The sequence below is a fragment of the Scleropages formosus genome, chromosome 25 (assembly GCF_900964775.1).
Source record: "Scleropages formosus chromosome 25, fSclFor1.1, whole genome shotgun sequence".
Classification (NCBI taxonomy): Eukaryota; Metazoa; Chordata; class Actinopteri; order Osteoglossiformes; family Osteoglossidae; genus Scleropages; species Scleropages formosus.
Genome location: NC_041830.1, coordinates 6863556 through 6888625, shown reverse-complemented (window position 1 = coordinate 6888625; position 25070 = coordinate 6863556). Strand labels below are relative to the sequence as shown.

At 42.9% G+C, this 25070-nt stretch overlaps 3 protein-coding genes across 6 annotated transcripts in view; 1 reads left to right on the top strand and 2 right to left on the bottom strand.

Moving 5' to 3' along the window:
* LOC108928205 (syntaxin-1A) overlaps window positions 1–14890 on the bottom strand; it is a 79440-nt gene extending 64550 nt beyond the window's left edge. For both annotated transcript variants that reach the window (XM_018742032.2, XM_018742031.2), the window contains exon 1: window positions 14474–14890. In XM_018742032.2, coding sequence (XP_018597548.1) covers window positions 14474–14503 — 30 coding nt within the window. In that variant the 5' untranslated portion in view covers window positions 14504–14890. The remainder of the gene's footprint in view (window positions 1–14473) is intronic.
* Window positions 14508–22681, bottom strand: bud23 (BUD23 rRNA methyltransferase and ribosome maturation factor). Of its 3 annotated transcripts, XM_018742033.2 has the most exons (13): window positions 22529–22681; window positions 22000–22037; window positions 20402–20497; window positions 19895–19977; window positions 19303–19399; window positions 19105–19201; window positions 18762–18812; window positions 18223–18308; window positions 17986–18031; window positions 17799–17860; window positions 16856–16945; window positions 16354–16431; window positions 14508–14576 (listed from the first exon to the last, which is right to left on the bottom strand). In XM_018742033.2, exons 1-12 carry the CDS (start codon window positions 22574–22576, stop codon window positions 16377–16379), a joined length of 849 nt encoding a protein of 282 aa, XP_018597549.1. In that variant the 5' UTR covers window positions 22577–22681; the 3' UTR covers window positions 14508–14576; window positions 16354–16376. The 3 variants fall into 3 exon arrangements, with proteins under 3 accessions (XP_018597549.1, XP_018597551.1, XP_018597550.1); XM_018742035.2 differs by lacking the exon at window positions 14508–14576 and having other exon boundaries at window positions 15233–16431; XM_018742034.1 differs by lacking the exon at window positions 14508–14576 and having other exon boundaries at window positions 15233–16431; window positions 21996–22037; window positions 22529–22607.
* Window positions 22682–23123: 442 nt separating this feature from the next.
* dnajc30a (DnaJ (Hsp40) homolog, subfamily C, member 30a) lies at window positions 23124–25070 on the top strand. Its single transcript, XM_018741941.2, has one exon. The coding sequence runs from the start codon at window positions 23146–23148 to the stop codon at window positions 24457–24459; it is 1314 nt and encodes a 437-aa protein (XP_018597457.2). The 5' UTR covers window positions 23124–23145; the 3' UTR covers window positions 24460–25070.

Here is a 25070-nt window from a genome sequence, read left to right as displayed (position 1 = left end):
AGGGACAGCCATTGCTCAGCCATCACTATTAGTCATCGCTTAACTCAAAACTCCGGTATTCGGAGCAGGTATTAGTGATCTCAATAGACATTTTTTTTTTTTTTTTTTTTCTTTTTAACTTTAGCTAAAACCTAAACTTGCCAGCTTAGCTGTTATTTAAGGCTGGGAATATCAGGCTGTACAGCAACCTTCTCTAAATTCTAAGAGCATTTATGAGGAACGAACAGGACTCCACAGCTTCGCAATTTAGGGTGCGCCTTACAAGGCTTTAGATAGTTATCTGTATCTGTGCAGAGTTTGTTGTCACAACCAGGCAAAGAGATGCAATGAAGAATTGATACCATTAGTTTGCTACTCTGAGTAAGGCGCTTAGCATTGCTCCAACTGCTAGGAACACAGACAGTGTATGAATGAGAGGCCCCCAATTAAAGGGCATTCTGGTCCTAGGAAATTGTTCCGTTTTAACCTAAATTACTTAATCTAAAGCTCCTGCATGACATGGAAGAAGAGTAAGGGGGTGTAGGAGAACTGGGGGCTTTACGGCAGCAAAAATAGCAAAATTAAACATTGCTTTAAAGCACATGTGTTGTTGGTGTACAGGTGCCAAGCCTTCAGGCCCTTCTGGAATACCAGCTGGGAAGGGAGTGCAAGGCTGCTTTGGATCTGTTACACATGCTTGCTCAAGCGTGCCCCCCATCCCGGGGACTCCACCGGGGCCATGCCGCTAATGGAATGTCCCTCTGGGCAGCCAAAGCAACTAATGGTGAGGGGGACCACACCACACTGAGAAAGGGTTTGGGAAGGGGGATCCACTTTGCTTTCACACTGTGGCGGGGGGAGCAGCCATGCATGGAAAGTCATGACAGTGGAAAAGGAAATGGATCAAAATGTCAGATTTCACCCTTGCAGAAAACAATCTTATGTGCATTTTAGAAAAAGTCAGTGGAGTACGTGGCACCATCACAAATATTGTCGGTGGCCTATTAATCTGGCCCTGTTAATCGCTGTCACAATGGAGTACCATAAATGTAATCAGAAATTATTAGGTACAATTAAATTAGTAAATTACACAACTCTCCTGGTGCAACTGGGCAATTATTTTTTTGATAACTATCTGATGTGTGCAAATCCGGTCCTCAATGGGCCACAGAACGGTGGGCGCTCAGTTCTAGCTACTTAGTGTGATGTCACAAAGAGAAGCGCAAGGTAAAAGGCATGTCTTGCCACTAAATTCACCGAAGGGTGGGAAATAATCCTGTCTTTTCCTCGTCAGGAAGGCGGAAAACACTGCAGGACGACGATGCCAGACAATTATGGATGAGACAACTCATAACTGTATGATTGCAGAACTGGAATCAGAATATCGTTGCAGGAAGACCATTTCATAATGACAAAATCACCCAGTCTCCAAGTAGCACTGACAAGGGTAAATTAAAGGAAAAGAATGAATATGAATGATTGAATATAGAGTTTATAGCGATGGATTGCTCTCTTCCTCCCTCATTTATACCTGTCCTACACCTCCAAGGTTTGACATTAATGTCTGAGTATCTGGGACAAGTAATTTACTTCAATTTTTCTAGTTAAAAAAGGAGATAATGAATTAAGGTAAAACATTAAGAAATTTAATGTGTCATATATGGAAAGCGCCATCGTAGAAAAGAGTACCCGGTTTTACCAAAAATGAAGCAATGAAGCAAAACGGCCCCTGCATCTTGTCATTTTGGGCAGTTTCTTTTAACAAAATGCAATAAGTAGTACTACATAACCAAAACACAAGGAGAAGAAGCATTCTACAAATTTGCCAAGGGTGTCTAGCAGACAAAACATGAGAAAAGAGAAAGCAAAGAAAATGACAAATTAAAATGTAGAAGTACATGCATACCTTCAGGAAGACAACTATTTCCTGGCCTGGAAGACCAAGAAAGTGGTCTGACATGTTACCACATGTAGAAGTGCACCTGAATCGGCTGACAAAGAATCAAGTTTTTGTGTCTCACAAAAAAAAAAACAATTTATAAAAGAGTGAACACCACATATGTTGAGTTCCTGCCCATTAAAGAGGTTCTAAACGTAGACATGAACATTGCCTCTCCACAAATGGATGAGTGCAGTACATGACATTAAAGAAAGTCCATGGGAAAGAAAAGAATGTGCTGTGTAGACAACCAAAGACAAAAAAAATTATGTCAAGCCATACTCTCGATTACTTGTATCCTAAACACATCTCCAGCATCTTCTTTTCAGTCGGTCAAAATGGTTTAAGGCCCGTTTCCTCATTCAGTCTCTCACCTTGTCATTCCACTATCTCTACCATGGTTTCATCATTTATTCACAGGGATGCTGAATGGCTGCATGAGGCCTCAAGTTAAACCGGAAACCAGGAGCAATGAGTTTAGAACCTGTTGGAGATATCTGCTGGAAATGAGGCACATTATTGCTATGGCTACTGTTCTTCTTTCTTTCATCTATATGGAGACACTGAGCCTTTTGCTGCTACTATATGACCTGAACAGCATTTGTACTAAAAAGCAGGGCTGTGGAGTCGGCACACAAAACCTTCAACCCCGACTTCAGTGATCCAATAATTGCTTCCGACTCCGCAACTCCGACTCCACAGCACTGTCCGAAAGCTGCACATTATTTTAGGGGGGTTGACTTACCCGGCGAATATAGGCCTGAACCTATATTAGGCCTCTAATTCTTGGGGGTCGACTTGGATGCCAGCACATATGGTACATTTAGTCGGAACATTTTTACCGACTCCAGTAACCAAATAATTGCTACCGACTCCACGACTCCAACTCGACAGCACTGCTAAAAAGTTGTCAAACGAAAAAAGGATTGCCACAGCTTTTGGTGAGGCCCAGTGCAGTATAGTGAACACTTTGGAAAGAAGAATCTCGCTGTATAAACCAATTCAGCTGCAGGTGCAGCATGAAATGGTCTCATTAAGTGGGCGGGGAACCATACAAGCCTAGCAGCAGAGCCCCGGAGACTGGGGGCGGAGGAGGAACGGGAGGCCTAGGGTCTCCCCAGCAGAAGTGATAATTAACTCACCCGTTTTTGTCTCCAGCACTGGTCCTTCACACATGATCAGTGAGCAGCCCATGTTTCGCTTTGGAAAATATCCAGAAAAGTATTGTTAAAGCTGAGAAAAAGACCTTGTTGGGACATCCCCAAGAAAAAAACTGCAGTTTTTAGTTGTTTCCAACATTCACTGGGATATGGGTCGGAATAATTTATGCCATAAAGAATGAGAATCAACATGAAATACCAATAAGGAAACAAACGCATATGTACATTTGTTTGTGCGTGTGGGAGAGCTGCGGGTGGTAGACGTGGTGAGTGAGACGTGCTTGTGAACCAAGAGCGGGTGCACAAATCTCATTACAGCAGGCAGCCCACACAACATGAACTCAATTACCTGCAACCACTTGCCTCCTGCTCCAGTGCTTGCTGACGGTGGCTGTCACCAGCTCTACCCTAAACATGCATCTCCTTCCGCATGGAAACATCCTAGGAAGGGATACATGAACTGGCCCCCAGAGGGAATTTTACTCCATGGTCTTTAAGAGGTTTTGCTGAGCAAGAGCTCTCACCTGATACAGTTGTAAAAAAGTTCACAGAGAGATTGAAAACAAAAGGTGGTAAGTTATAGATTACAGGGCCAAAGTTTCATCCCATTCTGCTATTTATTTTACATACCAAGCAGCGAAAACATAAATTAAAGGGCTACCTGTTACCCAGGTTCAAGCAGAAGAACACTGATGCCAGGCTGGAGAAGCTGCTGTAAGAGTAAACTTGCTACCTGAAGCTCTCATTATGGCCTTTTAAATTCCTATATTTAAAATTCCTAAATTAGAGCTACATGTAACAGTCGATCTCTATTCAGAACCCTGGAGTTTTGACTGGGGCTGCAGCACATGATTTGTAAAAGTCACCTGACGTATGCATTGTGCAGGGAATTAATAATGCATGACCTCTCTCCCCCCCAAGGCAAGTCACAGCCACTGAAATGGAACCCACCAGGGAACTGGTATATGGACAACCTGGGCATCAGGCAACACTGCTGTTCCATTTTGTTGCTTTTCCATAGGAGAAGGGCACTGACTGGCCCACAAAGTCAAGCTGCAGACATGGGGACAAAAAACATTGTTCTGCCACCGCCAACAAGGCACATCTGTATACTTAATACAGTTCATCTTAGGAACTGCAACCCATCAGCTTCTCAGTAACCCAGAACAGAACTTTAAAGCCACTTTATGACTTATGTGAACTTCAAAGAGGCGCAGTTATACAATCACAAAAATTCAGGTGAGTGTTGCAGCTCTATTGTTATCCGTTCTATTTGTTTAATTACCCAGCTGTATAGAGGGGTAAATAATTGTACGCCGCTTAACACCAAGTCATTCTGAAGGAAAGGGTTAGCTAAATGAATAAATGTAAATGTATGGAAATTGTTTAAAACATTTTTTTATGGGTGAACACATTTACCCCACACAAGGAAACTTCCCAAAACTGTTTTCTAATGCTTTTACTACATGTTGCCTTGACAGTTAACCATTTACTTTACATACCACTCTTTCCAATCCAGCCAAAACAGCCATAACTTCTTTGCCTGTTTAGTCTTCACGCACATCCAACCTCTGGATGTCATTTCCCTCCAATAATTTGACTGAATTCCCTCTAAGAGAACTGCTGCGACCCTAGTGGAGAAAGGATCCAACCACAAGGGCTGGAACTGCTAAAACACCCACCACTTCCCAAAGTGTTGCGAGGACTCGCTCCGTCACTCATTCTGCTGTACGAGCACTTTCCCTTGACGTGGTTTAAACCCAGCCACTGGACATATGCAACACCACATTGACTTTCGTCTGCAAATGGCTTGGGACCAACTTGGATTTCTTGCCTGGCTAAATAGGCTCATGTGAAGTAATTAAAGGGTAGGCTACAGTTTTCATTAGTGCAAATTATGAAAATGTCCACAATTTTCACACTTTGCCAGTTATATGTAAAATTGAAGTGCACTAACCTCAGTTATTCAACAACTGAAAAAAATCTGACTTCTAGCTCAAACAGTTTACATCCTTCCCCTCATATCTAGACACTGGTAATACTAACATTCCCTGTTCAGATATTAAGAATACACACCACTGCTTATGTGTGAGGACTCTGTCCTTGGTTATACAAACTTTCTGGTCCCACTCTGAACAGCAACTATACACAGTAATGAAGAAGGGTGAAAGATGCTGAGAAGACAGACAGACTTTGGTCATGTTTACATGAAACTATTCTGTTTTATTGCAACCCCAATTCCAAAAAACATTAGGACAGCATGGAAAATACCAATGAAAACAATAAGAGGCTATTTGTAAATTTACAATTTCGGAATAAACAATTTCCAAAAAACAACGTAAATCTGTAAAAAATGTATTGTAAATCTTCAAAAAAAACAATGCAGTTGATTAGATAAAACATGAAACACCTCGTCTTTATACTGTTTTTGTTTGAATACAAATAAAAGTACATTTACAAAATCACTCATTTTTATTAGCATTTTCCATACCCTCCTAACTTTCTTGGAATTGTGGTTGTATGTGCTTCTTTGTTTTCACTGCCTTTGGTGCTTTGCATTTACTTTGGATTCATTATAGGTCCAAAGAAAATATAAAAATGTATAGGCAAAGACCAAAAATCCACTAAGAAAATTTCTTCCGTTTGCTTAAGGCTGTTATCCGGATCTGAAGGTTCCCTGTTGGAACCCTACTAGCTAGCGCACCAAAACTGTAAATCACCTTGGACAAAGGTGTAAGCTAAATAAAAGAGTTCAAATGGAAGTGTTAAAAATATACATAGTACGGCAAGAGAAACAAAAGTCATGATGATAATGTACCAGGCAAAGTGCTATGGAACCTTACTTTTCAAGGGGTGACAATGTAGCTGGTTCTCACGCCAATTACAGAAAAGCAATGCATACAGCTTCCCCTGTTGCATTTCTGTTTTTCTACTTTAATATTGAGCGCACTCCGTGGCCACTTTATGAAGTACACCCACCTAGTACTGGGTATGGCCCACACTGGCCTCCAGAACTGCCCAAGATCTTTGACACATGAATACAACAAGGTGCTAGAAGTAACTTATGGATATTAACCTGTGGATCCATGCCAAATGTAGAGCATCATGTAGTTACTGTATATTTTTCAGCCACAGATTCACACTACAAACCTGCTGCTGTACCTCATCCATGGCTGAGTTGGGATCTGCCCACTATGCAGTCCACGGGAGTAAAGTGAAACGACTCCATTTTATGGAATCACCTTGAAAATGATGAATGTCTTGTGATATGGGACATTATCCCACTGGAGGTATCCACTAGAAAAAAGGTACACTGTGACCATGAAGGAATGCACATTGACAGCAATGATGCGTAGGGATGCTGCGATTTCTCAAATCGGTATAAAAGGACCTAATTTGTTCCCCCCTCCAAATCTCCCTACCATTAAACCACTCATCTTCACCTTTGACACTAAGCAGGGTTGATTCTTGGAGTCAGGCTTCTGATACCAAATTCTAACCCTACCAACAGCATGTTGCAACAGAAATCTAGATTTGCCAGACCAGAAGATGTATAGTATTTCTGCTCTTCTCTTGTCCAATTTTTGCATGTTCACTGTAGCCTCAGCTTCTTATTCTTAATGGACAGGAATGAACCTGGCATGGTCTTCTGCAGCTGTTGCCCATCTGCTTCAAGTTTCAAAGAGTTGTGTGTTAAGAGATGCCTTCCTGAATGTCACTGTACTACCAATCTAATATTCTTGCACTTCTGGCCTTCCTGATAGCTTTAAGAAGAATTCTCCCTCTCCTCTGACCTCTTTCACCAACAAGACATTTTGACCCACACTAGTCCACATCAGTGCATGTTTTCATATTACAGCACCATTCTCTGCAAAATCGAGGCTATGAAGCGCGCCAAAATCCCAGGACTTTCCAAGATGCTTCAAGGACCACGTCTGGCACCCACAATCGCAATACATTAAAAATCACTTAGATCACACCTCATGCCACTTCTAATGCTTTCTCCAACAGCAAGACGTCTCTACCATACTAGGACAAACCTGATGTCTGATACTTTCCCCTGCAACTATACAGCTGGTAGTGTAGTGGTTAGAGCTACTGTCTTTGGATCCAAAAGTCACAGGTTCAATCCCCACCTCTGGCTGTAGCACCCTTGAGCAAGGTACTTACCCTAAATTGCTACAATAAAATTACCCAGCTCTATAAATGGGTAAATAACTGTAACCTTAACACTAAGTTGCTTTACAGAAAAGCATCAGCTAAATGAACAGATGTAAATGTATGCAGTGTAATTGATTTTATGACAATTCCACTGCATTTTCCATCTTTACTCTTAACAGCGAGGGGGGGAAAAAAAAAATCCCCTGGCCACCTTGTTAAGCAGAAAAAGCAAAAGGATGGTGCCAACTTTCTGGACTGTATGGACACAAGTTCGAGGTGGAAAGCTGCTCGAGTTGTGGTAGGAGTACAGCTCAGCACCTAGGAAAACACAAGCCGTTCATCTGAAAAATCCACTGCAGTGACAGAATGGTGCTCAATGACAGAAGCTCAAGAGAAATGTCCTCACAAACCCAGTAAACAAACACCCAACCCTCAGTATGACTACCGTTTAGAAACATGCTGCCAGAATACCACTTTTCTTCACATTAACTATTTTCCCTCCATTCTATTTATTTTCAGAGCTCAGAAAGAGAAATCTTAACAATACTTTGTTCTTTTTGTTGATACTGAGGTAGAAACGCGAGGCCGAGCCGCCAAACGGTGAACACCGCATCGAGTGCAACCTTAAGGTTTTTTCCAAATAATGTTAAGAAATTACTTGCCCCCCGATACACCAGGCAAAATTGCTCACACCATTTTCCCAGTTGATTTGGCGTAAAAACACTTACAAGCAAGAAATTAAAAAACATTACAGAAAGCATAACAAAAGTTCAGTTAACGCACATAAAGTGTTACCGCCTACTGGAGATGTTAATCTGTCACACAGCCACTTTTTGTCCAAAAAGATCAGCTAAAATGCCTGACTTGACATTTCTAACTATAGGTTGTGTTTGTGAGGTATTTACCGTCTTGACACCTTGTCTGCCTGTTCACGCAAGTGGGAAAGAAAATTCCGATCTATTATGGGACAGTTCTGAAGGTGTGAGCGAAGGAGGACGGGAATGTTCGTGTTCATTAGCGCTCTGCAGCCAGCGGAACAGCAGTCCCCCAACTTGTTGCTGAGTGAACAGGCAAAACCCAAGGCAATATATCACCACCACCACCATCCCTCCATTCATAATGCCTGTAAGAATATGAGCATAAACCCACAGCAATAATAATCAGAGATTGCCTTTATACTCCTACTAGTAATGTAATGCATTTATTTTCTTATAAAAGCTGTAGTCTTTCACTAACCTACCTGGCATTCCAAATATGGGTGATACCTCTCTCTCTCTCTCTCACACACACACACACACACACACACACACACACACACACACACACACTTCAACCGCTTATCCCAAGTGAGGTCGTGGCAAACCAGAGACAAACCCAGCAACACGGAGCGCAAGGCTGGAGGGGGAGGAGACACACCCAGGACAGGACGCCAGTCCATTGCAAGGCACCCCAAGAAGGACTCAAACCCCAGACCCACCACAGAGCAGGCCCCAGCCAAACCTGCTGCGCCACCCCGACCCCCATAGGTGGTATCTTTAAAAGAAAAAAAATGCAAGATAAGTACTTCAAAATCTATATAAAGATCCAAGACTGTAATAAAACCCAAGGTTATCTAACATTCAAGTCCAAAATTAATTTATATTCACATTTATGACAGAATTAGAGCCCAGCAGAAGCTGGCACATCATGTCACTGATGCTAGCTACCACAGTATTTCCATGGTAAACATGGGATGTTGCAGCACAGAAACAAGAACGGCATCTTGGCATATATGTGACCGTTCAAATAGTGATGGGATTTAACAGATCAGTTTCAGGTTATTGCCAGCAGTTATCTTACTGTTGCCTTGCACCTTAACCTTTACATGTCAGAACCATGATACAGAATAAATTACATTGAGAAAACAAAGATGTTTGCCAAGGGTGCCCAACTCCAGTCCTCCGAGACCTTGCAAGTTTCAGACAATACATGACTACCTTACGTAACAGCTTCCATGTAGCAATTAAGAGCAGTAGCCCAAGACGTCTCTGCTCAGTCTGCATGGAGTTTGCATCTTCTCTCCATGTTTCAGTGGATTTCTTCCAAGTGTCCTGGTTTCCTCCCAAAGGGCAAGATGTGTTTCAGATGAACCGGTGACTCTAAATTGCCCTTCGTGTGTTACATGGCTGTGATGTAAAAAGTTTAGAGCAGTTTATTTAGCATTATAAGTAACCCCAGACAAAGGTGTCAACAAAATAGTTCAATGTTAATAATTCTACATAGGCTTGGTGGGAAAAGAAAGCTGCTAAATGAACACATGTAGATGCACATTTTAAAAAAAAAAAAAACCACACTTCTCTGCCCCTTTGAAACTTTACCAAAAAAAAGGACTTAGTGAAGTTATTTCCTCTTTGCTAAAACACAGCAGCAATATTCCTCAACATGATTTTACTTGCACAGAGGATGAAAATTGTGAGCGGTGCCTTAAAGGTGTCACAATACACAATACTCCTGCGCTAGCTACTGTAGGTAAGGTATTTAAAGTTCAGTGGCACAGTATGTGTCAAAGGGGCAAATCAATCGGGTTAGCTTTGCCACGGAGGGATTCCTGTGAACGGCAACTGCAACCCTACCCTCTCTCTGTAATAGGAAACGTCAGGGAAATTAGACTTATCTGAGCAAGAGAAAAAGCACACCTGTTCCTTTACATATATATATACATATATACATATATTTTATATATATAGAAAACCAAAGGTCTCAGCTTATTATATGGCTTATTAGTCAACGCTGCATGCAGGACCAGAAGACACAGCAGCGTTAAGGACATGAAGGTCAACAGCTCTAGTCCCAGTAGGGGAGCAACCACTGCAGTCTTAAGCATTACAATATCCAGCTGCATAAATGGCTATAAATTGTCAACCACTTTGAGTAAAAGCTTTGACTTCGGCCTGCGAGTGTTTGTCTGCTATATGGACCCTTCTGACGGTGAAGAGTGAGGAAGGAGTTGACGTAGTCAAAGCTGGAGACCCACACACGCAATGTGTTTTCCCCCAAACAAGAGTACAGCATGGTCCATTACCTTTAGGATGCCTAAAATTCGCCGTTACAGACAAACACCTCTGTGTGAGATGGAGCAAATGCATTCTGGGTAAATGTGAGCAAGAGCAGACAAGTCACCATGTAAAAGCAATAAATATGGAACGGCTCTTTAGGGGGCTTTCAATCCTTCAAGTTGACAGGTCTGTGGCACAACATAAATGTTTCAATAAAAAGCTTCTATAGACAGATGCCTGGAGTGTTTTGTGGTTTCAATTTATAATCCACACTGCTGCAAGATCAACAATCAAACAGCCCATTGTTCTGGAGAGGACTGTCGGCACACGGCAGGGGACTCCTCTTATGTAAACTTATTAGCATGATAGGTCACCCTTTGGGTCAACATGCATATTCAGCAGGTAGCGTGACCATAACGCAGGGCCTTTTGACAATGATGCTCTTCGGGGGGGGGGGGTCAAAATATCCACGGTCTTATTCTGGTCAGGCAACAAATGACTCAGTTCCTCAAAATTTTTTTCCATTCCCCTTCTGAAATCTCGCACCCATTTGTTCACAGACACTTAGAAAGGGTCAAAACAACACTGACACAGTTGGTTTTGAATTTAGCCGTAAAGAGTAGCAAGTCCAACAATGACAAAGAAACGGAACGGGAAATAAAGACTTGGAAAAGATGGAGGCCCCGTCATGTGTCGACTCAGCTTTCAAAAGGTGTCAACATTTAGCTGACGTATTAACTAAATTAGCTTCTCCTCCCGTACTTCAGTTCTTCACTGAAATACAAACATGTCTCATAGCTGCATCATTCAACTCGGCACTCCGTATTTCCACTTGCCTAGTTAAACCTCATTTACATCTTTTTAGTTGAAACACGACAGACGTACGTATTTAAGAATTCAGCAAAGTGGTGCGCATTTGTAACCAGAAGGTTGTCAGTTTAAGTCGCAGGTGTGGTGTTGAATAGCAACTTGGATATTCTCTGGCAGTTATATAAACAGTCAAAACAAAAAACAGTGTATGAGTCTAAAAGTGATTACTTAATATTATCTCTTGTTTGGCACACTTCCAAGTTGTGGCTGAAGTTGCACACACAAAAAATAATAAATTTATTTATTTAGCTGATGCTTTTCTTCAAAGAGACTTCCAATAAGGTGTTATCAGCCCACACACCTTTTTCACCAAGGTGACTTACACTGCTAGATACACTACTTACAATGGGTCACTCATCCATACATCAGGGGAACACACACACACACACACACACACACACTGGGTCAAGCTGAACAGCATGTCTGGAGTGTGGGAGGAAACCAGAGCACCCGGAGGAAACCCACACAGACACGGGAGAACATGAAAACTCCACACAGACCAAGTAGGGGTCGAACCCACGTCCTCTCGCACCACCCAGGCACTGCGAGACAGCAGCGCTACTCGCTGTGCCATAACAAAATTTTACTCTGCAGAAAACACTCATTTAGAGATATAACAGTAGGGTAAGTCCTCGGATTTTACACCACACACCCAAAGGGAATAAGTTGCTGATGTTCCTGCCTCTGAGCTGCTTTCTGTTTTGTAACAGAGTCCTGTGTCGAGTTTCTGAAATGTGTTCACTGTCTCCACACTAAATCAGAGCGGGACTCTGTACAGAATGTAACAGCGCAGATCTCACAAACTCAACTCTGATTACTTTGAAAATTCTGGCAAGCAATTATTCAGGGAGAAGATTTACCTCCTATTCCCAGACAAACACTGAACTAAGCTGGTTTGCCACCAATCATCTCTCCATCTCTCCAGTTACTTCCAGCCGTAAGTGTTACAAATGCATTTAATTCCATCATGGTGCTTTACAGAAGAAGCAACGTTAACAATAAAGCTGGAGAAATATTCCGGCTTCACTGATCCAACTGAAGCCCTGAAGCGTAAGCTCCAGTGTGTGTGCCGATGAGGCTGGTCTCAGAGGAGCAACAAAGTACCTTGGTGTGTGTGAACAGCATACGAGCTCAACACCCGACGGGGGGTCCCAGCGTAGCCCCCCACCATCCGAGGGCATCCGAGCACTAAGAGGCCCCTTTCAAACAGTCATTAGATTGTGGAGCACAAAATGTACAGCAGCGTGGAGCAAGTGGGCACTAAAAAAGGAAAATGAATACAAGTATAAAAAGTAATAACTCAATAAATCTGATGCTTTACTTTTTTCTTTTTTAACCAACAGTAGCGACAACAACAGAGTAGTTCTTTGGCCAAAGGCATCAGGAACAAGACTAAAAAAGGTCCACAGGCTGAAAAGTACACTACTTCCAACATATTTATCTCAAATGGACTCAAATATCATCCTTTTAAAGTGTAATTATTAAACACGAGTCACGATTTCACAGTTGGGGAGAGGGAAGAAGAACGGCGATTTGCCTGCAGGACCGCTGCTCGCTGGCCACAAATGCCCAGCACGCGTGCATTGCGGTGATCCCGAGAAACAAACACCGGGCAAACTGTATCGGTGAAGGCCGGTGACAGCAGCACTGGCTCCTTTCGCTGCGCCCTTACACTCTGAGGTTACTGGGTTCGAAGCCCACTCCTGCTGTTGTACCCTTGATGAAGGTACTTACCCTGAATGAAGGAGTAAGAACACCATCCTGTGCAAAAAGGTAAATTATTGTAAAGCTGCAGATCAAACACTGCAGGACACCAGTTATTTGCATCAGATAAAGAAATGACAATAACAAAGTTTGATCGGTCCTGCTCTCCGGTGGATCTGGGGTTCAAGTCCCGCTTGGGGTGCCCTGCGATGGACTGGCGTCCCGTCCTGGGTGTGTCCCCTCCCCCTCTGGCCTTACGCCCTGTGTTACCGGGTAGGCTCCGGTTCCCCCGTGACCCCGTATGGGACAAGCGGTTCTGAAAATGTGTGAGAAATGATATTTTTCTACTTATCATCATCATCATCATGGCCAACGGGTGGCATAGTGGTTGGTGCTGCTGCCTTTGGACGCAAAGGTAACAGGTTTGACTCCCAGTACCCTTGAGCTAGGTACTTACCCTAAACTGCTTCAGTAAAAATTACCCAGCTGTTTAAATGGGTAAATCACTGTAAGTTGCTTTGGAGAAAAGCATCAGTAGTAAAGGTCATAAAGAGATCTTGAGCACCACTAATGTGCGCATCTATTAAGCAATATTGTATGAAAACAAATAAAAGGCACATAATCACATCTGGCAAAGCCTGCAGGCTGAACGGAAATCGCACCGACAGCGAAGAAGGTCCCCATTGGACCGAAGGGCTCATTTCATGGGTGAAGAGGCTCCTTCAGACCTTCTAAAGCACCATGACTCCACAGCACTCAACAAGAGCAACACCTTAAAGACCAGCCCATCCATCTCTCGGTCGCACAGCAGTCCGTGAACGGGGGGTTCAACAGCGTCCCCAGCGAGACTCTCTCAGACGGTCTCTGTCAAAACCAGGAAGAAGTCGCCGCCTCATGGAGACACTTGGCGACTCCATCCTCACATGGTGAGGAGGATGAGGACGAGATGGAAGGTGAGGACAGCGGGACGGGGAGAAAGGTGGGGGGACACTTTGGACTGCGAGGAAGACGAGAACAACGGGGGACGGAGGAAATGGCAGGGATTTGCAGAGAGGATGAGAAAGGTGTGGACATTTTGGACTGAGAGGAACATGAGGCATATGGAGACAGTGAGAAAGTAAGGACATGTTGGAGAGCGAGAAGAGGAAGGTGAGGATTATGAAGAAGAGAAAGGTGAGGAGCGTAGGGAAGAGGAGCACTTCTTTGAGAAGAGGCGCCAAAGGTCCGGAAGGTGTGTTGTGGACAGTTGGGAAGGCAGGAGGAGAGGAGGTGAAGACATTTGAGAAAGTAGAGGAGAAAGAAAAGCGCAGTGAGCGCCGTCGTTGCGAGTAGGATGAGAGAAGTGTGGTGAGGACGAGGAGAAGGGGACAGCGCGAGGCCACAACCGCGTCTTTCCGCGCGGACGAACAGCGGCAGAAAAGCCCGCCTTTTCACCCCCTTTTCCTGAAGCGGCTGAGTGAGCGGACACCTCGCGGCGGCGGCGGCGCGAGCCTCGCCCTTCTTCGCACGAGGCACAGGTGATTCCGGCGCGTTCCGCTCGCGCCCGGACTGGAGCAGCGAAACCACCGTTTGCTTCCGCTCCTCAGGCTTAATACGGAACAAACAAACAAAGAGCCGCTACTTACACTGCGGAGCTCCTGCGTGCGGTCCTTCATGGTGGGTGGGTGTGTGTGCGTGCGTGCGCGCGCGAGCCGTACACCGCTTCGCCTCCTCCTGTCTCGCGTGCCTCTGTGCGTGTGTGTGTGTCAGAGAGAGAGAGACGACGCCTCTGTAATCTCCACTCGCCTTCACTCCTTATTTCCCTTTTTTTCCCCCACAGACAGAGCGGTAAGGCGCGGTGACGCGCACGGGATGTTCTACTAGCGGGAGCGCGCGTCACCGCGCTCCGCTAGGTAAAAAAAAAAAAACTGGATTTTTTTAAAGTGTTAAACTACGCCTGTGGAGACGAGTAACGACTCATCTTAGTTTAAACATCTCCGTGCTCCGCAATTAAAAGGCATAAATCAGGCCAGTAACCTGTTCTTGATGGAAACAGCATTAGTACAGTAGCATCGCCTACATAAATGGAGAGGGAAATAATTAAGTGTATATACTGGAAATGACGTAGACTAAAGGGATAGGCGACACCTTAAAAGTTTGTTTTAAAATCACTTAAGATTTTAATACCTTAATTACCGAAGTGACGACGTCTTAAAATTGAGCAAAGGTGCCCTCTGCTGGCAGGAGCCCGAATAACACATTTTAGGGTCGCGACCTGACCCAAAATTAGCCCTCCAATTATTTTCATTCTCTTAGTCACCATGAAAAATCACCTGTCCTTCAAACTCCCCTTTTGAAATGTCCAGTTTGTTTAATGGTTAACTGCTATAGCATACACGTGTATCTTTACCTTACTTTACCTACTTTGAAACACGGAAACCACAAGTTCAAATCCTGTACAAAGAATGCATATTTTATAATGCACATTTATTATGAATAAGAAATACCATGTTTGATTCTTTTAAGCATAGTCAAAACTGACAAGTAAATATCTGAGGAGTAGGTGAATTCACTTGGTGTTGCAACTGTAAATCTCATATAGTCTATACACAGGACCGCAGATTACAAGAACCAGAGTCTGACACCACTTACCGAAAAGAATAAATAAGCATTCAGAGAAAATGCAGTAGGCCTAGTGGCATATTTTATAAAAGGAGATGATAGTGAATAGGAATATTGACTATATTAGCATATTCTTAACCAATGCAAAAAAAAATTACTACCCCAACCTCTTGCTATCTAGACACTGTCCCTGATTTCCCGGACTTCTCGGTGTCGCAAAGTCCTTATGGACCATTTTAAATTGTGCACGAGACATCTGCCGTTTCCTAACAGCACTGAGGATGATGGGAAAGGATGATATATTAGTCATTTGTTTGGCAGTAACATCCTGTTGTGTACTGCTCTCTTCCGATTTCCATTTACTTCAGTGTTCTTCTAATTTTTTTTTAAATATGTGAATTGGTTGAAAACTGTAAAAGTCAATGAAAGCTGAAATAAAGGAGCATAAGAGCACATATTTTGTGTATAAGCATACCAAGATTTCAATCACTTATTTTTCCTCATAAGAAATAACGGGAATTATGACTTTGTCATCCACACTACTGCCTTAAGGATTCATTTTATGGAATGAATCATGTCCAGAAACTGCAGTCTCGCTGTACAAGGCACATCAGCTCATTAAGAAGTCAACAAAAACACTGACTTTTGGACAGTCTTTAGTTCCAGATCTTTTGCCTGTTGAAGAATTTGACTTTTACAGGGTTTCTAAAGAGCCATGTCCTGAGGTGGACAGGACACAGGGGCAGTCCTTCCTTCACCATGAAAGTACTGTCCATCAAGAGCCAGTCCAAAGGTGAGAATGACAAGGGGGTCCCTCTGAATAGCACCACCTTGTTGTGACATCAGTGAAGTGTCAATAGTCTTTTGATACCTCCAGGCACACGCAGGTAAAAATGTTCCTCACTTTGTAAAATGCTGCAGTCAAAGTTAGAATCGCGGTTTCCTCTGCCGGCCGGTGTACTTGGTGTCAGCACGAACCTCGCTGGACAGGAGAAAAACGGGAGACATGAGTTTTACGCCATGAGCAATTCAGCACAAGGCCTGAGGAGTCCAGTCCCCAAGAGGCACAGATAAACAGGTTTAAACACACATTTCAATTTCCTGAAACATGAAAAGACTTTATATCTAAAATATAATTTTAATAAAGAAAATAAAAATGGATCACAGTGAACGCTCGTATAATTTGTGGCTCTCACTGCTTGGAGTGGCCAAGATTTGAAGGAGCCTTCAACTTTCATTTCTGTAGCCTCTTTTCCCTGATTATGGACAGTTTTTGCCTTTTCCTTTACTTTCGGGTCCATTAATCTCATATTACTTTGCAACTATGAGGTCACCGTTCTGAAAGGAGCAGCCATGTTGCAACAGATCACATCATCTGTATAATATTGTACAACTGAGATACACACCGGCCCTGCCTTCGTCTTCTCTCCTTTTTCTCAAGGATCCAGTCCCTGGTTTTCTTCACCGATTTCCCCTTCATGTTCTTGAAGCGAGACCTTCACGGAATGAGGAGAAAGAAGCTTTATTGTTAGAGCAGAGCAGGTTCATTCTTCTTACATCCTGTAGCACTACATGCCTCATCTTCTTTGTCACGGGGAAGAACACAAGTGTTGGGGTCATCTGTTGGAAAACATTCTGATGAAAAAAAATTTAGGCCATGTTCAATACCCCTTTGAACAGTTAGGTTAAAAATTAAATATTACAACACAGGGGTCAAACTACATTGTGTATTTTGGCTTAACTGATCCAGTTGTTCGTTATCTATGATGTTAGCATGGTGCTGCCACCTCTGGAAGAAATAAATAATAAAAATCTTCAGAAATATGAACCAGTTTTGCTCACTCAGGTTTCAAATATGAAATTACATCAAATGTGCATTTTGTTTTGAACAAGTCAACCTACAATAAGAGGACAAATAACAATAACACGTAGGAGCAGCAGGTAGCATAGTGGTTAGCGCTCAGAGGACTCGGGTCTGAATCTCACCTCCTGTTGTAATACTCCTGAGCAAAGTATTTACCCTAAATCGCACCCTTCTCTATCAGGCTCACTTCTCTCCTAATCTGCTAAATGCATGACAAACGTGTATTTATATTAACCATTTTTAATCATTTGTTTAATGATGGAAAAGCCTTTACGCAGTTACTCGTATGATGTATACTTGTTCATGCGGTGGAATGTGACACGTTGATTGTACTCAAGAATCACGTGTCTGCATCAAATGCACTTTCTGTATGGTTCTCTTGAGATGTACGTTACTTTGGAAAAAAGCATCTGCTAACTGAATAAATGTAAATGTAAGTATGATTAAATCATTATAAGCATAAGAACATGAATTCAAATTATTACCTCTGTCCAGAGAACTGAACTTGGTTTGGAACACCTCGGTCTGCGGTATCAGAATCCAGCCCCTAAAATGTGAACAACACAAAGAATCACTTGGTGACAGCAGACAGTCTCTTCCACACTAGTACATTAGTTCAGTGCTTTAGCATGTGCTGTCCTACGGGACTCAGGAAGTCAGGGAAAGAGCTACCTTGGGTAAGACTCCTGACACACCAGCAAACAGGCACAAGAAGAATCTGGAAGGTAAACACAGAATGAAAGTGTAATCATAGTGAATCTGGAATCAAAATGCAATTCCATCACTTAACGAACACTTGGATTCTACTTCCAGACTCTTCACAGATTTTGATTTAAAAAAAAATGGTTACAGAAATTATATAAAGCAGTCTCCGTGCCTTGCTGCAGATGTAAACAGGAGGGTACTCACTTCTTGGCTTTGGTGCTGTTAGGGTAATCCACCACCATCCCCCCTGTGAAGCCAGCCTTCATGGCCTGGGCTGTGATCAGCTCTAGCTGTGGTGTGAGATCCAAGGACAAAATGATCTAACAAGTAATTCTTTTTGCAGTTCTCAAGGAGTTACCGACATAGTAACGTCTGAAATGGCAGCAAGGTTACAGTTCTGTTAACATAGTAGTTGCATTCACAAATATAACTTACTTTATATCTGGCTCCAATATCTATCATGTAAGATGTGGAACTGAAAGTACTAAATAATTTACATTTTAAAATATCATACTCCTACCTTCATTAAGGTGATTACTGATCTACAAAGCAACACAGAACAGAGCACCATATCCAAAAAACTCTAAAGATGCTGTAAAAATCTATAAATGAAAAACAGAATGACAAAAACACTGGATAAATGGCTGATAAATCTGTTTAGTGCTGATTTCTCACAGAAATGTTAAAGCAGATGCTGAAAGCTTCAACACTTAAAGAACACTATTCTTCAGCAACTAACTTACCTGTTCTGAGTTCTCTGGGTAGATCTGAAATACTGCACGGGCACCCCTGGTCTTAAAAAAAGAAAACACACACAAAGCCACTTTTCAGAGTTGAATGGACCACCTCTGCAGTTCCCATGCAAATATTGTTCATGTTTCATTTACCATGGTTTGCTGCCCTAAATAGCATAAGAAGCCATTCAAGTAAAGCTTATGATGCACTTTGCCTAAACTGTTCTTTTGATAAAAGTGACTAAAGCATTCATCAGCACAACCTTTCTAGCCCTACAGATTTATCAGGATGAAAAGCTTATTATGGTATTCTGACCAATGATTATCCACTGTCAACTAATGGATGAATTACCAGTGATGAGTATAGGGTGCTGAAAAAGGTGTACAGCCTCTTTGGGGGGCTGTGGGTCTTTTTGTCTGCATTACAAAGCCACTGCAGGGCAGAGATGCTGAAGGGGAAAAAAAAAACAACCAAGTCAAAAAGGTCAAAGGACAACAATCAAAGGGAAATTCTCAGAAGTCCAGCACAAAGGGGTAAGGTGACAAATACCTGATACAGCCATCAAAGGTACCAGGCCTGAAAGGCATCCCCTGGCCCATGTCCCCCAAGACAAGGTCACCTTCAACCTCTCTGTCCAATGCAACATCTGGCACAGGAGAGATGACTTCAGCACCAAGGGCAAAGCAAGCTTACCATTTCTTATCTACTGTAATTAAAAATGCAGCTTATGAAGCTAATGCATGCCAAACAAATCTTTGAGTCTAACTGCTTATGTTCAAATAAGCATAATAATGACAAGTAAAAAACAGAATCACACTGCAGAAAAACATTGCACAGGAATCCAGAGTATGTATAACCTCCCGAGATCCGTCCACTATGGAGGAGGACGTTAGTCATTTATCTGAAGCTTTTCTCCAAAGTGACTTACAACGTTAAGATACTTATTATTTACCTATTTCTACAGCTGGGTAATTTTTTTTACTGGAGCAATTTAGGGTACGTACCTTGCTCGAGGGTATTACAGCTGGAGGGAGGATCTGAACCTGCTGCCTTTGGGCCTTAACCACTATGCTATCAGTTGAATTCTAACAGACCTTATAGAAGACATTCTATGTTTTAAAATACCACGAATGGCACGAACCCAGCATGGCGGTGCTGATGTCAATCCCAACCCAGCAGTGGCCTTCCTCGGTCAAGTGGTCGCCGCTCAACCCGGAGCCACACCTACGCACACATCCACTTTCACATCATGCTTGAGGGAGTTTCACCTGGACTAGTTTCAGCTGTACACTGTGGTGCTGAAACCTTAACGGTTCTGAGCAACAAACACCAGATCTTTTGAAGGAAGCTCCTGTGCACTGGAGGAGACTGTTTAATGAAGGCTCACACTGCCAGTCAGAGTCCCAGAGTCGCTTAGGTATCGATACACATTTTAACCAATAAACTATTTGTACCAAACAGACGTGGCATGAAAACCAGTCTTCCCAACCTTTGTTTAAATTATATTTAAAAAAGAGCCTTACCTAGTGTTTATAAGACAACTGGTGGGAAATACATAAGTACAAAATAACTTTGCATTGTGAAGAACTGTTCAACTGAGTGCCTCATTTTGAGTAAAGCAGCAGAAGGAAGAAAAAGCGTGCCCTACCCGACATCCAGCAGGAAACAGGGATGGCCCTCAGGCAGGCTGAGCAGCTCCAAGGCCCTCTCGGACATCTGACTCTGGATCTCTATCATACGAGAGCTGTCACCAAAGCAAACAAGGCCTTATAAGTAAAGGTTTCATGCAAACAATATATCATTTTAAAACTCATTTTGCACCATTTACCATTGAAGAAAATGGTTTAATAGGTTAAATGATGAGTTCACTTATCAGGCTTAAAACCACCTACTGTGACACTCCATTGACCTCAAATGTGTTGACACTGAAAGATAACTGTAATCATTTTGAATAAACTGCTTGTTTCAATGCTACTGACTGTAACTGCTAAATCAAGCATCTTTGAATTAAGGTTTGAAGAGAGCAGAGCACTGGCTAATAAATCAAAAAGTAAACAAAATATTTCCAAAAGACAGAAAGCAAAGGAACATTACTGGAATTGTGTAAAATATAATGTTAACAATAAGACTCATTTCCTGTTGTTATATGGAACACATTCAACAATTCAATACAAAACCTCATGTCAAGAACAATAATTTCTAAAGATGTAAATATGTAAAGATGTAAAAACAACTTGCAAAAACACTGACTTTATAACCTATGCAATACTACATCAAGGTCAGAGTATAAGATGTAGTGAAACAAATAAGTGCGTAATATGCTACATTTGTCACAAATATGTAGAAAATATGTCAAGGTGATCATTTCACTGCTTGCAGTGTCTTCCGGTGTCTTCTGATTTTTAGATGCAACTTTGTCAGTCCTTGGATACCCATTTTTATCTCATTAAAAATGGTAATTTTACCCCCTTCTAACATTTTCATAGAATACAGCAGGCCCATTATAAGGGATTAACCTGCATGCAGTTCAGAGAGTCCCCATAAATGTAGTTTAACAAAACACTAGACTAGTGAGGACAGCTGAGAAGACCATCGGGGTCTCTCTTCCCTCTGTCACAGATATTTACACCACATGCTGCATCCGCAAAGTCACCAGCATTACGGATGACCCCACACACCCCTCACACAAACTCTTTACCCTCCTACTGTCTGGCAAAAGGTAACAAAGCATTTGGGCCTCACGGCCAGACTGCGTAACAGCTTCTTCTCCTCAAGCCATCACACTCCTCAGTACCCAGGGACTGGACTGACTGACTGACACACACACACACACACACACACACACACACACACACACACACACACACACCTACACTCAACTGAACACCATTCCACTTCCTTTGCAATTTTTTTGCATTTATGTTTACATTTTACAGCATTTATTATTATGTTGTTTTTTAATTGTATATATTGTAATGCATCATTGTAACATAATGTATCGCAATATATTGTTTACGTAGCACCGTGGTCCTGGAGGAACGTTGTTTCGTTTCACTGTATACTGTACCGGCTGTATATGGTTGAAACGAAAATAAAGCCACTTGGACTTGACACTGAGGTCTCTGATTCACTGTCATGCTGAGATTAGTATCTAGTTGTCACCCAGCAGTAAGAGCAGCAAAATGAAGTAATTCAAAGAAATACGGTGATTTGTTTGTGCAGCGTACAGACAAAACATTCACCAACTTCTGAGAGTACTTCTTGGCCTCCGCTTCATTGTAGAACTGCAGAAAGAAAACAAATTATTGCTCAAATCCAGTGAAAGCAAAACACGTGCCGGTTATTATTAGAGAGAAATAATAAAATATTGCAAAAACACAGTTCTTACTCAGCCACCTGTGCCACTGTGGCCACTAAGTTCTGACCACTCAGTAACACAGTAAACTAAACGTGTCTGTTGGCCCCTATTCACTATTGTTGGCCCCTAACTAATTGTCCGTTTCAGTCTCCTTTTTGTGATGTGGGGATAAAAAACGTCCTTTATTTAGCGATTTAAAAATATATATAAAAAATGTATATAGTAATAAAAAAATATAGTCAGTGGGTGGGCCATGGCATGAGAGTCAGTCTGCGTGTGTGAGAGAGCTGCAGGCAGCTGCAGAGACTCAGAGAGTAACTAAATTTGTCGTCGGAAAAACTACTGTACATAATGCTCACTACAGAGTGAGTGGCTTTACTAAATCCATACTGCCTGATGTAGAGAAACATTACTTACCACTTCTGGCGGTGCCATGTGTTCGGGTCTCCTGCAGCTCGACGACATTTTTACCTTCAATATCTCTCCTGCCGAGGTGCTGAACTGAGGAGAAGCAGCAGCTCGTCGGACCACAAACACGTGTGTGCGTGAGGTGACGTCATATCCCTGCGACACGCTCGCCGACGAGTTACTTGTTCGCCACTTTTGTGCCGCTTTTAAAGTGACCTTTGGACATAAAAGTGGCCGTGTTAAAATGTTCTTGAGTGGCAAGGCTGACATAAGACTTTACCGCAAGATAGAAATGTTTATACGGCATTGTATTCACATTACTTTAGGGAAAAAAAAAAACATTTACACCCTCGTAGTTGCAATGTTGAGCTAAATTCGCTGACTCTTGACATTTACTGCCTAAATAAGCTGTAGTGCGAAACTGTATTCATTTACATTATGTAACTTTATGAAACGTAATATCGAGACAGGATGCGGAGAAAGCCGGTACAGTTGCAAGGACGGCTCTGATTGGATGACACGCCTGTCTGTCAAGCCGATGTACTCGCGATGTTGTTTCTATTGGTCTACTGTAAAATTACCGGAAGTTGACATAGTGGTGCCTACGTACCAGTACTTTTTAGAACATGTCTAAGGTCGGTCACCGATGTGGTGAAAAAGCGTTTCGAATACTGAAAATCCCGTATAAACGCTCACTTCGAGGAAGGGAAGCTCGGCGTGAGAAGGGAGCGGACCCGTCTGCTGCTGGCTGCGACGGGACTGAGATGTATAGACGACAATTTGAGGATTTTCCGCACAGTTCTGGAGCTTCGGCTGCGCTGATGAAGAAACTGCGGCGGGAAGCAGCAGCTCAAAGCTGTGAAACAAGCCGCGCTTTGTCGTTGCCGGAGACAAGTGCTCGGAGTCGGAGCGATACGGTTCTTTTTCCAGCAGTGTCGCTGGGTGCGACGTGCGCAGAGTTTTCCTATATTGGGCAAATGGGCGGGGGTGGTGGTCGGACTGAAGGCATGATGAGCAAGGTGAAGGTCGGTCATCATGATCATGGTGTCTGGTGTCACTCTGACCTACTGGAGAGGCTACAGCGGCAGCTGGAAGTGGAAGAGAAACAGCTGGAGAACTCGAGCTTTCTTCACACATCTAACATGCCTTCTTTCTCCGAGATGCCTGCTACATACGTACACATCATCATCATGTCAACTGGGAAGAAAGTGGATCTCCTACCATCTAACAATCATGGACACAGAATAAGTCATCTCCGGAAGAGGTCGTTCTGCACCGTGGCGATGATCGGAAGACCATCGAACGTCTGGGAACGCCGTCACGATGCCCTGCTTTCTCCAGCTGAAGCGGTGTCGTGCGTAAGAGCCTACAGCAAGACCAGCTTCCCCGATGCGTCTCTGTACAAAAGCAAGACGGCCTATTATGACATCCTCCAAGTTTCGCCAAGTGCCACACACGCCCAGATAAAGACCGCATACTACAAACAATCCTTTATGTATCACCCAGATAGAAATGCAGGCAGCGAAGAGGCCACGCTCCGCTTCTCTGAGATCAGCGAGGCGTACATGGTACTGGGCAACAGAAGCCTCAAGAAGAAATACGACCGAGGCATCCTGAGCCAAGCTGACGTGCAGGGAGCCGGTCGACCCTCGAGAAACGAGCCGCCAGCTTCGGCCGCGGCAGACCGACAGACGACATCCCGATACTCGCCTTCGATGGGCGCGGATGGGAAGTCCACGTTCGATTTTGACGCGTTCTATCAGGCTCACTACGGTCAGCAACTCCAGCGGGAGAAGGAGCTTCGCTGGCGAAAGGATCAAATGCAGAAGAAGCAGGTGGCGTTTAAAGACAGGGAGTTAGGACGGATGACTGAGATCTCTGTAGGGTTGCTGTTGGTGGTGGGGGTAGCTATTCTGTTCAATATGAAGTCGTCGAAGTAGGCCGAACCAAAGCAGAACTCCTCATGCCGTTTTATTATTTGCACAATGCTGATGGATGATTCAGGACTGATATCTTATTTTAGTACTTGTGCCATGTGCTCACAGTTGATCCTTTAAAAATGGACAATCAATGTTAAGAATTATAATGTAGTAAAAGTAGTTCTGCCACATCACTAGAGAGGTCATTTCCTCTAGATAAGCTTAAAAGAATCCACCAGGAATGGCTGACCTATCAGAATTTTGGAAGAGATACTTGAAGTGAGAACTGTTTTTCCAAACTGTATACATTGTTGCACATTCTGTGTACCACTTACATTTATTTAGCTGATGCTTTCCTCCAAAGCGACTTGAATGTTAGTATGATTTATCCTCCTGGGTAATTTTTACTGGAGCAATTAAGAATAAATACAATAATTAAAGGAGCTATAGTTGGGGGTGTGATTCAAATTTATATCCTTTGACTGCAAGCAGATGCTCTTACCACTATGCCAACCATTTTCTAAACATTTTCATTTTAGTACTGTAAATATGGGTAAACCTGTATCTGTCAGATTTTGAAAATATGTACCTGCTTAGCCTGGTTTCCGAATATAAAGCATTCTAATGTACAG

Coding starts and splice junctions, on each gene's coding strand:
- bud23 (XM_018742033.2), bottom strand. CDS start 22,576: ATGTCGTCGAGCTGCAGGAGACCCGAACACATGGCACCGCCAGAAGTG. Junction 19,400..19,894: donor CATCAGCACCGCCATGCTGG/GTTCGTGCCATT, acceptor CTCCTGTGCCAG/ATGTTGCATTGGACAGAGAG. Junction 16,432..16,855: donor AGAAGACGAAGGCAGGGCCG/GTGTGTATCTCA, acceptor TCTCCTGTCCAG/CGAGGTTCGTGCTGACACCA.
- dnajc30a (XM_018741941.2), top strand. CDS start 23,146: ATGTCTAAGGTCGGTCACCGATGTGGTGAAAAAGCGTTTCGAATACTG.